The sequence below is a fragment of the Copidosoma floridanum genome, unplaced genomic scaffold, assembly GCF_036245765.1.
Source record: "Copidosoma floridanum isolate Cflo_tuat_1 unplaced genomic scaffold, Cflo_Japanese_pri ptg000019l, whole genome shotgun sequence".
NCBI classification, from domain to species: domain Eukaryota; kingdom Metazoa; phylum Arthropoda; class Insecta; order Hymenoptera; family Encyrtidae; genus Copidosoma; species Copidosoma floridanum.
Window position 1 is genome coordinate 8,087,969 of NW_028321896.1, and position 15,741 is coordinate 8,103,709.

The following is a 15,741-nucleotide window of genomic DNA, read 5'->3' on the forward strand; positions in this document are numbered from 1 at the left end:
CAGTATACGTATTTTGATCACAACATTACCGTTGTGAATGAAATTAAAACACATACAAGCTGAAAGATAATTTTTCATAAATTTTTTTACTTCAGCTTTCATATATTTTCTTCACAAATAAGTATTTTCTCCTACTTTTCCACGATAATACCATGGTATGCGTAACATTAAAAACTCTTTATATGAATTAACTTAATTAATTATACCTACCGCCTCATAATCACATGAATATCATTTATATACATTATACTTTATACATAAAACTAATTTTTAAATACAGTTACACAATATATCCACTTTCCCACTTACTTAAAAAAAAAAAAAAAAAAAAAAAAAAATAAAGAAAACGTTATTTCTACACTGTTTTTTAAAAAGATTAAACTCACTTGTAATGTAAAAAACCGTGTCAGCAAACATAATATATTCTCGCTCTCCAACGTTCATACACATGTATTTTATGTTATATTTCACAACATTCTACATACCGTGTTTTTACATAATATGTACGCCAGCAGATAATTATATATATTTATGATATATGTACTTGTCCTCAAAAATTTGATACAAATTGCATTTATGTACCATCTCACTGATTAAATGCACTATACGTATATACTGTCTTACATACAACGCACAACACACATGCAATTATTAATAATATAATATTGAAAATCTGCTCGCACAATAGGTATATGTATAATGTAAAAAAATGTCAACTATAGCGTTATTAATAAATATTATATCCAAACGAAGGACCAGTAGAACAAATTGAAAATGAGAAAGGCCACGGGAAAGAGTATGCGGCTGCGCTTGTCGATCCACTGGGCTATTTCCTGGGGCGTCATGGTCGTGAAGGTGTTGAGCTGAGCGAGGGTCGAGCGTCGCTGATACGTCTTGGGCGGCGGCACAACTGGCGGAGGTGCAGGTGCCGGAGGTGCTGAATTGTTGCTGTCTATCGTCACCACGCTACCGTTCGAGTAGTCCTTCTCGTCGTCTATCCTCACCGTTGGCACGTTTATTGTGCTCGGGAAGCTCTGCGGGCAATGAAACAAACGAGTGGTTTTCGAGCAGATGTGTGCTTTACTTTGGACAAAATTAAAAACTCGTGGGTATATACATAAACAAAAAATAATGATATACCCCAAAAGAGGGAGAGATCCCAAAAAAAACGAATGCTGCTTCTTCGTGGCCTATTCGATTTCAGTTAAAAGGTATACAGCTGATGTGTGTGGCTTACGTGTATGGTCAAGTAGTTTTGACTGGAATAGTCCTTCTCGCGGGCGTTGTTATTGTCCAGGGACGACCACGACTTTGAGCGCTCGATGCTGCAGCCGTTCGTATTTTTCTGGAATTGTTTGCGCGCCAGTCTTGGGGTGAGCGTCGATTTGAGGATGTACTTGCTGTTGACCTTCTTCAGAGGCACCGTTTTTCTGCATCGACATTTCGGGGTTTATTGTTTTTATCGGTCAATTGCACGATCGAAACTACTGCCGATTCACCTTATATACCCATTCTTTACCGATAACTTTTGTAACTTTTTTTTAATGCTCGTGGGACTTTGTACGTACATTTATGGTTTTTTTTTTTTTTTTTTTTTTAATTGCGGAAAAAATTATTATTTACAACTTTTAAAAAAAAAAAAAAAAATTGCTTGGATACTTAAAATTACGACTTGTTTGGATTCAATCTTGACCATGAAATGAATTGGCTTTGAACTTGACTTTACTCCATAATTTACAAGATACAATTTTTTCCAAAGCCAAAAAGTCCAAGTTGATAAGAAAATAAACATTATTATAATTATGAACAAGCAAAAACGGGTGTAAACAACCCTAAGATAGTTTGACAGCTATACTGTACAGAAAAACTCGATGGCGTTTCGTCAGAGATGAGTATAGACTCGAATCATCTCTGATGAAACACAGAGATCAGCGTCAACCCCGTGCGACTATACGTATGATCTCTCAAATTGGTATACTTATGACCCAATAATTCACCAATGTACTTAATTTACATCTGTAGATCGACTAGCGATATTTTACTTACTATTATGTGTGGTTATTTAACGAAACAATTGGGCAAACGCACAACTGCGGCAGCCCTGGTACATATAATATATGAATGCATATTGCGCGAAATCTTGTACAATTACTCATGTATACCAACAGAGATACGAGCCACAAGCAGTCAGAGGTGTTTTTTATTTAACGCGTAGGTGTATGTAGGCATGTACTATATTACACACGAGTTTACTCAAAGATTACAAGATGTTTATTGGCGCCATATTAGAGCTCGAGGGATATGTATTCACCGCAAGAATGATAATTATTGTGTATTATCTGCGTAAGCTTTGTACAATAGCCGTTGATGCAGGCGGGATAACGCGCTTTGCAACGCCGTTTCGTGTAGCTCTCATGCGACACCGTAAAACGTATTTTTATTGTATTTATTATTTATCGTTTAACGTAATCGTACCCTTGAACAAGCGTATGAAAATTTAAATGATTTTAACAAGAGTTTGGGATCATACACCAATGACCAAACGATCATTTTTATATTCAAGCGGAGCTTATAAAGCTTTGCAAGATAATCAATTGCGTGTATGTAGCTGGAGAAAGAGGGGAATATTATATGTATATATTTATACTTTGTGCAACCTTAGAACTAAAAGAAAAACAACTACTCACTTTCTCCTGTAGATCGTATTGACAAAGGCGAACTCGACCATGGCGGCGAATAGGAATATCGTGCAGCCCAAGAACCATATTTCGCTGGCCTTGATGTACGACACTTTCGGCAACGAATTCTCAACCTTGGACGCCAGCGTCATGAACGCGAGTATCGTGTTGGTACCTGCGGTGAGAAAAAAAAAAAAAAAAAAAAAAAGAAAAAAGAAACAATTAACTCGCTATCTTGAACCTTTTTGCAACCAACCATCCGCAAGTTATATATATATATATATATATATATATATATATATATATATATATATATATATATTATCACTGTAGGTATAGAATTTGACTTGCAGAGTGCACGCGACGTGCCATTTGTTGTTTACGTAAAATGCGCTATTGTATACGAATGTACATACATTATGTTATTTTCAGTTGGATGTATGTTTAAGTACACTGTATATCTTTCTAATAGATCAAGGTCAAGATGATCGCGTAAAAGCTCATATGGTCGTCTGGAAAAGACTCCCGTAAAAATCGTCATTACTGTTATCCTCCGGTGAGTTTGAAATAAATAAAAAAAAAAAACATTCAAATAATTAGATTATCTAAATGTTATCGGAGCTGCTAATTGTATTCCAATTCTTCAAGTTTACGCTAAAACAAAGTAAGTGGTCGTTGGTATATATAATACACACTTGCAAGCTCGCCGGGCGCAGGCGTTTCAAAAGTTGCACACGTGTGTGATACATATATAAATTGGCGCTTGAAACAACAAAAACGTGCCCAGGAATAAGAAGAAGTGTAACTCGCAAAAGAGTTGAACCTATTACTCATGCAGGTGTTTCTTTCGTCTTTTTCTTTTATTTTTTCATTGCTCGCGAGATAACGTGCGACCAAACGAATGCGCGCCGGTGTCGCATCCGTGATACTCGCGTGATCTCTCTTTATATATTTATACGTATACAGCGAAACGAGCGAGAGGCGGCAAATATCGTATATCCTATCTCTGTGCGACGCGTGTTTGTGGATCGCGAAAATTACAACGAGCAAATGGTCGCATATACAACGGGGAATTAATTTACGCAAATCTGATGTCGAAACGGATCGAAAGTGGATTAGCGAGGGTAAAGTTAATATATATATATATATATATATATATATATATATATATATATATATATATATATATATATATATATTGTAAGCCCGACGTTGCAAATCATAAGATGTATTGTACGAAGCTATAAGGATAATATATAGGTATTATATGATGTATCGACTTACCGAGTACTATCCTGGGAGGACTGGCGTCCACGTGTAGCCAGAAAGATACCCAGGATATGACGACTATGAGGATGGAGGGTATGTAAAAGTCCATCATGAAGAAGCCTAAATGAGTTTTTTTTGTTTTTTTTTGTTAAGTATTAAAAATAATATCGCTTGGATGCTTTTTTATTTTTAAATCGCGCTCTCTTACCCATTTCGCGAGCTAGCTTGAAAGTTATGCTTATGGAACCGAAGTTGCCAGCTGAAAATTTCACATTTTTTTTTTTTTTTTCACATCCAAAAGTGTGCGAGTTGATAGCACAAAAAAAAAAAAAAATTATGAGCTCTGTTACGTAGTAGCACCTGTGCGTGAAACTCACCGAAATGCCCGTAGTGCTGTTGCGACGTGGTGTACGACACGTCGGATTTGTTCACCCATTTTTCGACCAATTTGTACTCGGTCAAGTGCAGTTCCTTTGCGAGCACGATCGGCTCGTCGTCCCAGTCCAAAACCATATCTTCGACATTGTGTATCCCTTCAAACGATCAATATTTTACCTATTATAGACAATAAACTTCTCCCCGTACCCCTTACCATAGGACGTGATATTTTTTTGCTTTTAAAACCCCTGAAACCATATTACGTTATGGAATAAAGTAGTGATTTTGAGGAAAATTTATCCTTTTACCATTGCGAAAATTTTAAATACAATTTGGCAATCACGCGAATGATAGTACTTCATTTTTAATTTAAAAAAAAAATCACGTTATTGTTTACGAGTTATGAATTTCCCCAATATCGTTGTAAATGTAAAATATAATAAGTAGTCATCTAAACATGAAAAAGAAAAAAAAAAAAAAACAAAAAAATTGTTTGAGGTTCGTACAGCTTTCGAAAACCAGCGGGCACTCCTGCACGTCGAAGGGAAACTTTTCCAGTCTCAAGCCGCAGTTGAGAATAACTTCCAATCTACAAAAGACAAACAGAAAAGAACAAAAATCGCGGATACTTGGCAACTTGCAGATATTTTGCGCTCCCATACAAGTATAAAGTATGGGGAAAAAAAAAAAAAAAAAAAAAAAAAAAAAAAAAAAAAATAATAATGATCGGCCCAACCGACCTGGTGTTCAAAATAACCATGCCCGAGGGATCGATCGAGATGAGCAGATCTTTGACGCTGTTTCCCAGAATGACGGAACTGCGCTCGTTCGCCACGTACACCGAGGGCGTCCAGATGAGATCGTGAGTCGATTGGCCACCGTAAATCTGCGTCTGACGAGGCGCCACCTCGCTGAACCTCAGCCGAGTGTCCAAGTAGCGGAACTGCAGCATCATGTGCACGTCGAATTGCTGTACTTGAAGAAAAAAAAAAAAACAACAACAAACATTTTTTTTTTTCTCCTTTCGTCGTGCAATGTGGTGCGGGGTTTTTTTTTTTCTTTTAATGGTGCTACAGCACACGTGTCGTGCGGATCTCATGGAACGTTTCGTCACACGCACAGCGAAGCATTTGTTCAAACAAAAGGCTTTTTTCTCGTACGCACTTGTTAATCAAAAACCACGCGATCCGACTACATGTTTTCGGGATCGATCACTCGATGGAACGATACATTGTACTCCGATGAGACGCGCCTTTTGTTTTTCAATAGTTCGAGATTACGCGTTAACGAAACAACAAACTGATGGTTTGATTGTCGATTCAGTTTTTTAGTCCAAGATCATTGCGAGATGTGATACACGCAAAGCGATGCTGTGTATAAGTACGCGTTCCAAGTGTTACTCCTTCAGTCGCGCGTTGGAGAAAAAATCATTCGTTATAATATATATTTCCTACAATCGAATAAATATGTATATATAATCCGATCCGGTTACTGCAGTCAAATTAAAGGAAAAGAAAAAAATCATCCGATTTCTCGAATCCATACCAGAGTCTTGGCCATGTTGGACTTGATGGTGTAGATGTAGGCCCTCGACCACACCTTGACGGGATCCCGTTGATCGGCAAGCCCCGGCGGCCGGACCATCTTGTCGTACCGGCACTCGCTCGTCAGCCCTTGCAGCAGCTCCATCTGCGTCATCGGCTTCGTAAAGTTTATCGTCCGGCAGTTCTCCACACTGTTTCAACAACAAATTCACACGTGCGTAAATCGGTAACGTTGCTTTTTTCTTTTTTTTTTCTTTTTTTTTTTTACTCCACGCATCGTAAACGCGATACATCGATAGCACCGATCGGTCAACAAATTTATCATAAATTTATGATCGCGTACTTTCCCCCGCCCCCTTCAGGGGTAGGTGTGTATGTCATTGCTTTCAACATAGCTATACCCTTAATTCGAATACCTACAATTACTTGATTGGGGGGTTGTTCATCGAATCGTTAGAGATTCCGAGTTTTTGCTTGTTTTTTTTTTTTTTTTTTAACGAAGCGCGCAATGTCGTCGTTACAATTAGCTCGTCGTGAGAATTATTAGTACGTACTTTTGTAACAATAGAATATTGTTCAGTGGCATTCGCAGAAATCATCGCCTCGAAATGATGATGAAGTGAATATTATATATATTTATACATAACACACAGTGAATAATTGACAATTTGGTCAAGTGGAAGAATTATTGGCCGTAAAATGATTCATCTGCAATTATATGCTTTTTTTTATGCAACAAAGTATTACATGCGCCCAATACCACCCCGATGTACCTACTTATACCGATCAAGTATGTATATATAGTGGCCAAGAATCGGATGCGTGCATCGAACGGAACACATATCGCAACGAGCAACGTATATTAATACAGCAAATTCTAATGTAAAAGCTGTAAAAAAAAAAAAAAAAAAAAAAAAAGGCAAAAAAGCAAGTGACTCATAATCGTCGTCTCTCTTCGTTTCCTTATGTACGTATACGTACAATACGTGCAACAACGAGATATATGCGACAAAAGCCGATCTTTAACTGTATCTATGTATACGACCATCGCTCATAATATTAGCTGCATTTTCGATAAACTGCACGAGATCGGTAGCTGCGCGCGATACAGTTGTTTTCTCCTTCCCTCCGCATTCGTGTGTACGTTATTTTATATATATATGTGTGTGTGTGTGTGTGTGTGTGTGTGTGTGTGTGTGTGGGTACGCACAAAAAAAAAAGTCCCTCTCGTTTTCCTCCTTGGGTATAGGAGGTATACCTACTTATATGTTCTCGCGTGCCAGCACACAAAAGGTGTGCAGTCGAGACCCTGAAAAGCCAACAGCGTCTCCTCGTCGTTATCAGCTAAGTAACTCTGAGATTTACAACAACGCCAAATACAGTATGCATGCACGCTATAGTATATATATATATGCATGTTGGCACACTTTGTTTTGCCGGGGGCGACGAGATGAGCTTGCGAGCTTGTTGCGTCAGGTGCTCTCTTTCTCTCGATTTTTTCTTTTTTTTTCTTTTTTAATTTTGTGACTTACGGGCGCGCGTCATCTCGACAAGCGCAAGGAATTGGTATAGTGTTTGGAGCTTTTTTTATTTTTTGTTCTGAGCTGAATAAGAAAGTTTGCCGTGACCGGGTAGGAAAAGGGAATCGTAAAAAATATATCTATTTTTTAAATTTTCGTTCAACTGCTCGTACAGAATTTTTTTTTATTTTATTTCAATACGTGTATTTCATGTTATGGCAACGCTCTATGTATTTTTTTTTTTTTTTTTTTTCCCATCTGACATAATATATAATTATTAGTGCGGGATGAGTATGGGTTTTTCTGTGGTTTCGCGAAAATAAAAAAAATAAAACGTATAATCGTATGCTTAATTATTATACTATGATCATTAGTACACAAATACTATTGTAATTGTTTGGGGAAACTATATATTTATTTATAATAATTATCACAATCTTAGTGCAAATCTAAAATCACCACTGCCTAATTGGGGGGTATAATGGTGTACACGAGATGAGTCATTTGTGTGTATATATATATATACATATTTTCAAAAGTACCAGTACTTTTTGGATTCACGCAACTTCAGTTAACGTAACACGTGCTCACTTGTATATATATTTCACGTTATACCTTTTAGATGTGTACTTTATGATTAATGTATGGTATAAAATCGTGATACGATTTTTTCGATTGCTGCTAATACCTACATTTGTGATAACCCTTTGATTGCAATTAATTACAAAACTCGTCGTCTTTCATATAGTATGCCTAATTTTTATTTAATTACTGTAACAAATTTTCAGGTAATTAAAATCGAATTAATCTGAAATCACGAGTTTGATAACAATCTATGAAAATTTTAAAAAATCCAATTTTCAAAACATCGACACTGGGTTACGCGTCACATCAGATTTAATATTAAAACTTTCGCTCAAATGGATTTCGTGTTATCTCGACCGCGTCCGTCATAAGAGACCATAAAACAAATCAAACAATCGAGTTTTTTTTCGTTTTACAAAACAAATCAAATTAAACGCAACGGCTTTGCGTGGAAAACTGCAAAAAAAAATACAATAATCACGAGACTTTTTCAAGACGTCACACCGATCTCAAATGTTTTTTTAATTAAAAATAGATCGGTACAGGAGGAATAAAATATGAGTGGTTAAATTTATGAAAAAAATAAAATTTTTGCATCTAAGGCATTTAAGGCTTTGATGTAGTAACAAAAACGAGTAACAACAAGATCTACCACTTTCCTTGACTAGACATATAAATATGGAATGTGTAAGTTGTAGCGAAATGACTGATTTTTGCATATGTTGAAACATGTTCGGATGCATGAAACAAGTCTTGATAAAATACATAAAAATATTGAAAAAATGTATTTTTTTTGCGCGATCTGCGATTTTTTCGTTGATACCGAACGTGCAAGTCTTTGGCCTGTAAAATTGTGCTTTTTTGACTTTACATACATGAAAATACCCTTTTTCTATTTTATCAAGATTTACATTATTTTTCTCTCGACTGCGTGTATGGACCAAAACCATCCAGTGTCAGGTTGAGATACGAAAAGAACGAAGCTAATACAAACCAAACTTGGGTCCAATCGGATATACGAGATTTTCTAGATAGTCGATTTACGTATAGGTGCTTCATAATACATGTATATTTTTGAACTCATCGGGTACCCCTCGGATCATACTTTCAATGTTGGCTTCCTCATTTCTTTGGCACCAATAGTAAATGATTTGTGGTGGATGGTACCACTCGTTGCTCTTGTGAAAATGTATAAAAGGCACTTGTGTGAAGCACTAAAAAGAGGAATTTCCGTGAGATGAGTCGTCAGGGGAGCAAATCCGTCCAAAGCACACGCTCAAACCGATCTCAAAGCCAAACATCGACAATCAGCAGCAACAGCTAAACAAACACCGATCGACACGAAAAAAAAAAAAAAAAAAAAGTGCTCTCGTTTTAATGCATCGTTCGGGTGTAACGCAAAGAAACGTCTCAATTATTGTAGTTCGTCGCAACACTCGTAAACAGCGGGCACATTTTTACATTTTCTTCCGGCGAATTCGCGTAATATCTTTGGCAAAGGCAAAACTTTTGCGCGTCGTTTAACAATCGTTTTTCATCTAAAAAAAACGGAGGCGCAAAAAAAATTCGTCAATATTTTGATCTATACGCCGCGAAAGAGAGTCTCGCCTGACCGATCTTTCAATGTCGACTAGCGGAAAATCGCAACTAGGCGCTTTATAGCCCCTTTTTTCACGCCGTCGCCTAAGACCCGTCTCTGTATGGGTGTATTTTGTTCGTACACGCTCGTGTGTTGTAACAATTGCAAAAAGAACACCGGTACACCTGATTCGTTTTTCCACTTTCAAGGGTGCCGATCTCGTCAGCCAAAAAAATCGGTTGAAAATCGAGATCCATATACCATTTTCCGTGAATCGTCGCACCAAGAAGGGCACGGGGCATAAACGTGACTTACCGCTTCGACGATCGGACTCGCGGGGCACACAGGACCAAGACCATCAGAAGGAGCAGGTGCTTGATCGCCGGGCCGGCGGTCGTCCGATCCCGCCACATTTTCCGCTCGGCTCCGGCCACCGGTGCGTCGCTCAGGATCATCCGCTCGGTCCGCAGCAGTGCGACTCAAGTGCGCGTGCACACAGGTGGTGCCAGTCGAAGGTGAGATCGGCTCGGGCGCGGAAAACAAACTGAAAGCGAATCCAGCTGCTCTTTGGCCACCGATCGTACATAATTTTTTTTTTTTTTTTCCTCTTGAATGCGCGCGTGGCTAGAGATAATGCCAACGGTGTGATAATAGTGGTGGTGATGATGATGTGGTCTCCCACCCTCTCCCTCCGACTACTGTATTAATTATACATGCGCCGAGTGTGTCGTATGATGGAGCGCCGATTTCCGTACCGATGTCGCTACACGAAAAAAGAATAAGGGCGATGTAGGTGTTTTTTTTTTTTTTTTCATTATTTAGGATACGTATAGGCGATCAGGAAGCTTATAATTTACAAGTTTAAAGAGACGACGTTTTAAATGCACGTAGTTTTAGTTCTTTTTTTTTTTAATAAACGATTATCACGCAACCTGAGGTCACTATTTTGTGCTCAAACGTGTTCAAAAATCATCTATTGTTACGCGACCAAAGCTCAATCACGCACCTATAAATTTCCAACGTTTCGGTATTTAATCAAACGTGCCTGCAGTATCCAGTGCGCGTAAAATCGACTTTGGCATTATAACAATTTTCGTGCTTCTCAACATTGAAACAAATGCACGCCGTTGCACAGCTTTCAATATATCATCGTGTGTACATTTATATAAAGTTATCGAAGTATCAAGATAAACACATGTGTATGCTATTCGTTTTCTAAAAAAAAGAAAAAAGGGAAAATATCTCAATGTCATGTCTCGTGCAGCAGTGTATAAAAACCGAATTGAGATATTTTTGATTCGTGATGCTGTAAAAAGTTTGACGGCAGAGTTTGTCTCCTCGAGTGATGGTTGAACTGTTATAGTTATACAACAGTAGGACTCGTGTACATTTTTTTTAAAAAGGCTGTATAAATACTCATTATAGTATATTGGGTATTTGGTATCTTATTTTTAGACACGATCGTTGTACATCGACTGTTTTGTTACGTTCAAGCGAGAGAAAAAAAAATCATGAGCGCGGTTTCGCCGGGTTTCTAGGTCAACCTATTGAAATTGAGTAATTTTTTTTTTTTTTTACTATTTTTCCTATGCTAAAATAATTCAATTTTATGTCAAAACAACAATGAAAGTTCCATGTAATGACTTTAATGGCATTTTCTAGCTCTTATTTTGGACCGATTGCAAATACGTTGGGGGCGGTTGCAGGTTTATTTGTGTATAATATGAGAATACTACACATAGTAATTCAAATGTGTAAAATATATGTTTAAAATATTATAAATTTAATAAATACTTATTCACTGGAGAAAAAAAAATTAATAAAAATTGTAAATCGCGTAGTTGATAGAATTATTCCTGAATCAAAACATTTTTTTCTCGTATAACGTAAGTACAGGAGATGGTAATGGCATCTGGCACAGTACAGCAAACAATGACAAATGAACTTGGGGAAAAAAAAAACACTCAATAGTGTTTCTGCTCTTTTTCTTTTTCCACACAGACACTTGCTTAGTGAGAGTAATTATCTCGACACCTGTCGTTTAAAGAGATGATATTTGGAGTTTGACACTCCTCGCAGTTCATATTATGAGAGATAAAAAAAAATTAAAGGATTGAGAATGGTCTTGATGCATAGTATTTTGACAAAGGCTTTATAATTATTAAAATTAAATAATTTTATTTTCTGTATTTCGTGTACGGCGTGTTTGTTTGGAGTTGGTAAAAAAACTTTGATTCAAGTACAAATTTTGATGTAAGTGTTTCCTTCTGTCATCAAAAAAGGCCGCATTAGTATCATTTACGTTTCAGTCGCGGCACTGTGTGCTTTCATGCTATTCACCGTGTACGACAGCAGATGCAGATCTTGATACAGTTTTGTCAATCTTTTGTAATGTCGTTCTGTGTAAGGAATCATAGATTCTAGCTTTAATTTCAAGTCATTTGACTTTAAATTTTCAAACTCAATTTCATTCAGAACCGTGTTTATGACAACCTATAAATTGATGGTACATAATTCAAATGGTCTCTTTTATAAGCTTTGAAAAAAAAAAAAAAAAAAAAAAAAATGTGTTAAATGAATTACCTGAGCAGCTTGGAAATTTCGGGCATTTGTGTTCCAAATGATAGCGCAGGTTAGTAGTTCTTCTAGTTCCACTGGCTTCAAATCGCTTACAGTCGACGTCAGCTGGTCGCTTTCTTTTTTTATTAATGCTAACGATAAAAATATATAAATATTAAAAATGCTTCCTCAATTGTAATGAGCGAGAAATTTTTACGCTTACCTTCAACGATTCGTAAGACGTGCATTGGCTTTTGCAATTTGAGAGCTAGTTTCAATGCCTTTAATAAATTCTCGGACTGCATACAGTTTGCTAACTTCTGCTCTTCCAGCACCATTTGTTCCTGCAATTTTCGAGCCTTTTCTTTTTTTTCCACTGTTGTGTCTCTCCATATAATTAATTGAGAATCACTCCCACCGCTAACAAAGTGACTTTGGCTTTTGTTAACTGTGGCCAATGAAAATCAAATATTTAACAATAATCATATTTGGTTATTTATCAAACTTTGGTTACTCAAGAATTTAGTGAATTGTACCTGCAAGCGACCATGTTTTGTCTTGATGTTCGTCTAGCGTCAAAGAACAGTTCAACATTTTGAGACCCCACAATTTGATTAGACCATCTACTCCTGTTGACAAAACCTGCATACCACGACTTATAAACTCTACTCGTAGCACGCCGCACTCGTGTCCTTCAAACGTCTAGAAATAAATAAATTTAGATAATAAACGAGAAAACGAGGCTTTCACAATTTTTATAGACAAGCATATTTAGTGTATACCGAAAGACATCTGAATGTGTTGAGGCACCATAGTTTGATTGTACAATCAGCAGATGAGGTCGCCAGTACTTGATCAATGGGAGAAAAACGCACGCACCAAACGCCTTTGCGATGTCCAGAAAATGTTGCTTTCAGTACTAAAGTATCGGCACACCAGAGCTAAAATTTTTTAAGAGTGACCAAACGTAGAGAAAAATTGTGTTGTTGCTCAAGTAACTTTGATTAACAAAGGCAACTACGTAATATTGAACCAGTTTAACGTATACCTTTGCTAATTTGTCCTGAGCCGCAGTAGCAATGAATTTATCATTTGGTGAAATTGTAACACTATTGATATCTATATCTTTACCACCCTTGGCAGAATGTGCTTGAGTGGTATTTACTGCTCTCAAAGGAATTTGTATACCTAGATTTATATGAAGTAAAATGTAGTAAGACACTTTAATAGATATTAGCTGATTTATATAATCTCCATTAGTAATGAATTTTTACCAGTGTACGTTAAATTTTCAGGAAACTCCCAAACTTTGAGACATAAATCTTTAGCTACCGACACGAAGAAATTAGCACTAGTACGAGATAAAGCTACGCTAGTTACTGTTTCCATATGAGCAGTTCCTGTTCCTATGCAGTTCACAACCATTGTATTTGTATCCATGAGCCATAGTTTTACAGTACCATCCTAAAATATGGTAACTTAGAATGTTAGAAATCCAATAATAAATACATATCCGCATGTGCAAAATTTTTAAATCATCTTACTTTGCTCGACGACACCAAAATATTTGGTTTGGATGGAGATGATGCTAACGAGAAAACAATGTTTTTGTGACCACTCAATAATTTACAACTCATTGTTGACAGATCAAAAAGCTTTATATCTGCAGTATTTGTTGCCACAGCTAAATGTGATTCGTTACTTCCCAAATAGGCAATGTCTAGGACTTCGTCAATAAAACCTACAAACTAAACAAGGAAAAGTATTATTACAGATGAAAATATCATTGCGGGTAATATTCGCTAAATTTATACATACTTGCTTTTTACATTCAAAATTGTCTAGTGTATAAATAAAAATGTTCTGCGATGTTGAGACAATTCCAATACTATTGCTGTTTTTATTATACAATAAATGTCTTATAGACAAACTGTTCTCATCTGTTGCAGCTGTTATCAAAGAATTTGATTGCTCATAAACCGCACTGCCAGATTTCATTTCCCATATTTTTACAACACCTAAAAAAAAGTGATATATACTTAAGCTGATTGATAAAGAATAAACATTCTCTAATGTTGTTAAAATATGTGCATGTATACCTTTTTCACCAGCACTTATTACATAAATCGATTTATCTTCATCTTTCTTGGGAATCGGGAGATTGGCATTATTTGGTATTATAAATGCTCCCTCTAAGCATTCATACACAGGCAAAACGCGTACAGAAGCTTTTTTTACCATATTCCATAGTATCAATACTCTATCTCTACCAGAACTATATGATACAAAATATTTCAAATAAATTTAAGCCACAAAAAAATGGATGCTACAAGTAATCCTAAAAATTGCTTCTGATTGGAAGTAAAAAAATGTATTAGTTTAAAATACCTAACAGCATGAATTCCATCTTCATGGAACGTTAAAGATGTAACTTTGCTCATGTGTCCCTCCAAAGTAAATTGTTTTCTACCATTTTGAGTATTCCAACAATGAATAGCACAGTCATCACCTGATGCAAATATCAATTCATTGTTTTTTTCATCTGAACGAAAGCAAAGAACACTGAAAAAAATAAACTGCATTAATCATACTCAAACAACACAATCACTTTAAATTCGAAAGAACCTTACCCAATAACTCCTTGAGCTCCTTTAAAACTAAAGTTGCAAGTTTGATTATTCAAATCCCACAATTTTACTGACCCATCGATACCCCCAGAAACCAATTTTGCTGCATCATCTGTCAGAGTTAGTGCAGGCACTGGACCATTATGAGTGGATTTAAATAATTTCACAGGTTTAACATCTGTAAGAAAATTAATATGCAACTTTCAAGAAAATGGAGAAAAGTAAGAATATTTTTAATATGCTGTGGCTTACCATCTAGGTTCCATAATTTAAAGAGGCTACTCTTGTGATGTGATACAAGCCATTTACCATCCTTGGAAGTTGCAAAACTGTTAATTGTATCTACTTCCTCATTTTCTTTGGGTTTTCCCAATGAAGTCTTGACAATTCCTTTTGATGCGCACACAACTGTAATATAATCACTGTTTTGACAGAAAAACGTTTGTCCATTTTCACTCCACTAAAAATAATACATTTCAACAAATAAAAATAAAATTGGAGTTATAAGGTTTCAAAATAATGTGATACAAGTTTTTCATACCTCAAGATTTCCTCCCGTGTAAAAAGCCTCGATTTTACTTTCTACCTCGAAACTACAAGAAGATAAATGTAATTCATAAACATTGAAGAAAAAGAAAATTTAATTAATTCTTCTGTTGCATAAATATACACTGAAATAACACTTACGATTCTTTCAACTTTGCACCACTCATATTGACATGTCATTTGTTTTTTGATGGCAAAAAGAAAAAAATTATTGTTTAGAGCAAAAAATTAGCAACATTACTTAAAAAAAAGCACGTGGATCGAGAATATTTCCAATCCCCGGTTTAATAAATTGTGTGGGGTTTAAGCTGTTCATAGAGGTTATACGTAAACAAGTTAACACATAAACACATGGTGCCGGCTGATGTGTGCGGAGTTTTGGTTGCCTTATTACGGCACTTCTCTTTGTTAGGGCCGTATTAGGGCAGTAAGGTTGCCTCATTTCTGTTTGGAGAG

The 15,741-nt window shown here is 36.3% G+C and overlaps 2 protein-coding genes across 2 annotated transcripts; both read right to left on the reverse strand.

Annotated features, from left to right (window-relative positions):
* Positions 1-322: 322 nt before the first annotated feature.
* On the reverse strand, positions 323-11,637 carry LOC106637750 (pH-sensitive chloride channel 2). Its single transcript, XM_089592548.1, has 11 exons — positions 11,588-11,637; positions 9,869-10,097; positions 5,871-6,060; positions 5,066-5,300; positions 4,832-4,914; positions 4,325-4,480; positions 4,156-4,206; positions 3,963-4,067; positions 2,688-2,853; positions 1,238-1,430; positions 323-1,034 (listed from the first exon to the last, which is right to left on the reverse strand). The coding sequence occupies exons 1-11, from the start codon at positions 11,635-11,637 to the stop codon at positions 738-740; spliced, it is 1,755 nt and encodes a 584-aa protein (XP_089448674.1). The 3' UTR covers positions 323-737.
* A 105-nt stretch (positions 11,638-11,742) lies between these two features.
* LOC106637772 (transducin beta-like protein 3) lies at positions 11,743-15,717 on the reverse strand. Its single transcript, XM_014350690.2, has 15 exons — positions 15,427-15,717; positions 15,281-15,332; positions 14,992-15,199; positions 14,743-14,917; positions 14,501-14,674; positions 14,212-14,387; positions 13,931-14,130; positions 13,657-13,860; positions 13,387-13,576; positions 13,161-13,300; positions 12,895-13,053; positions 12,649-12,814; positions 12,336-12,560; positions 12,137-12,264; positions 11,743-12,046 (listed from the first exon to the last, which is right to left on the reverse strand). The coding sequence occupies exons 1-15, from the start codon at positions 15,450-15,452 to the stop codon at positions 11,852-11,854; spliced, it is 2,418 nt and encodes an 805-aa protein (XP_014206176.2). The 5' UTR covers positions 15,453-15,717; the 3' UTR covers positions 11,743-11,851.
* Between the last annotated feature and the right edge of the window lie 24 nt (positions 15,718-15,741).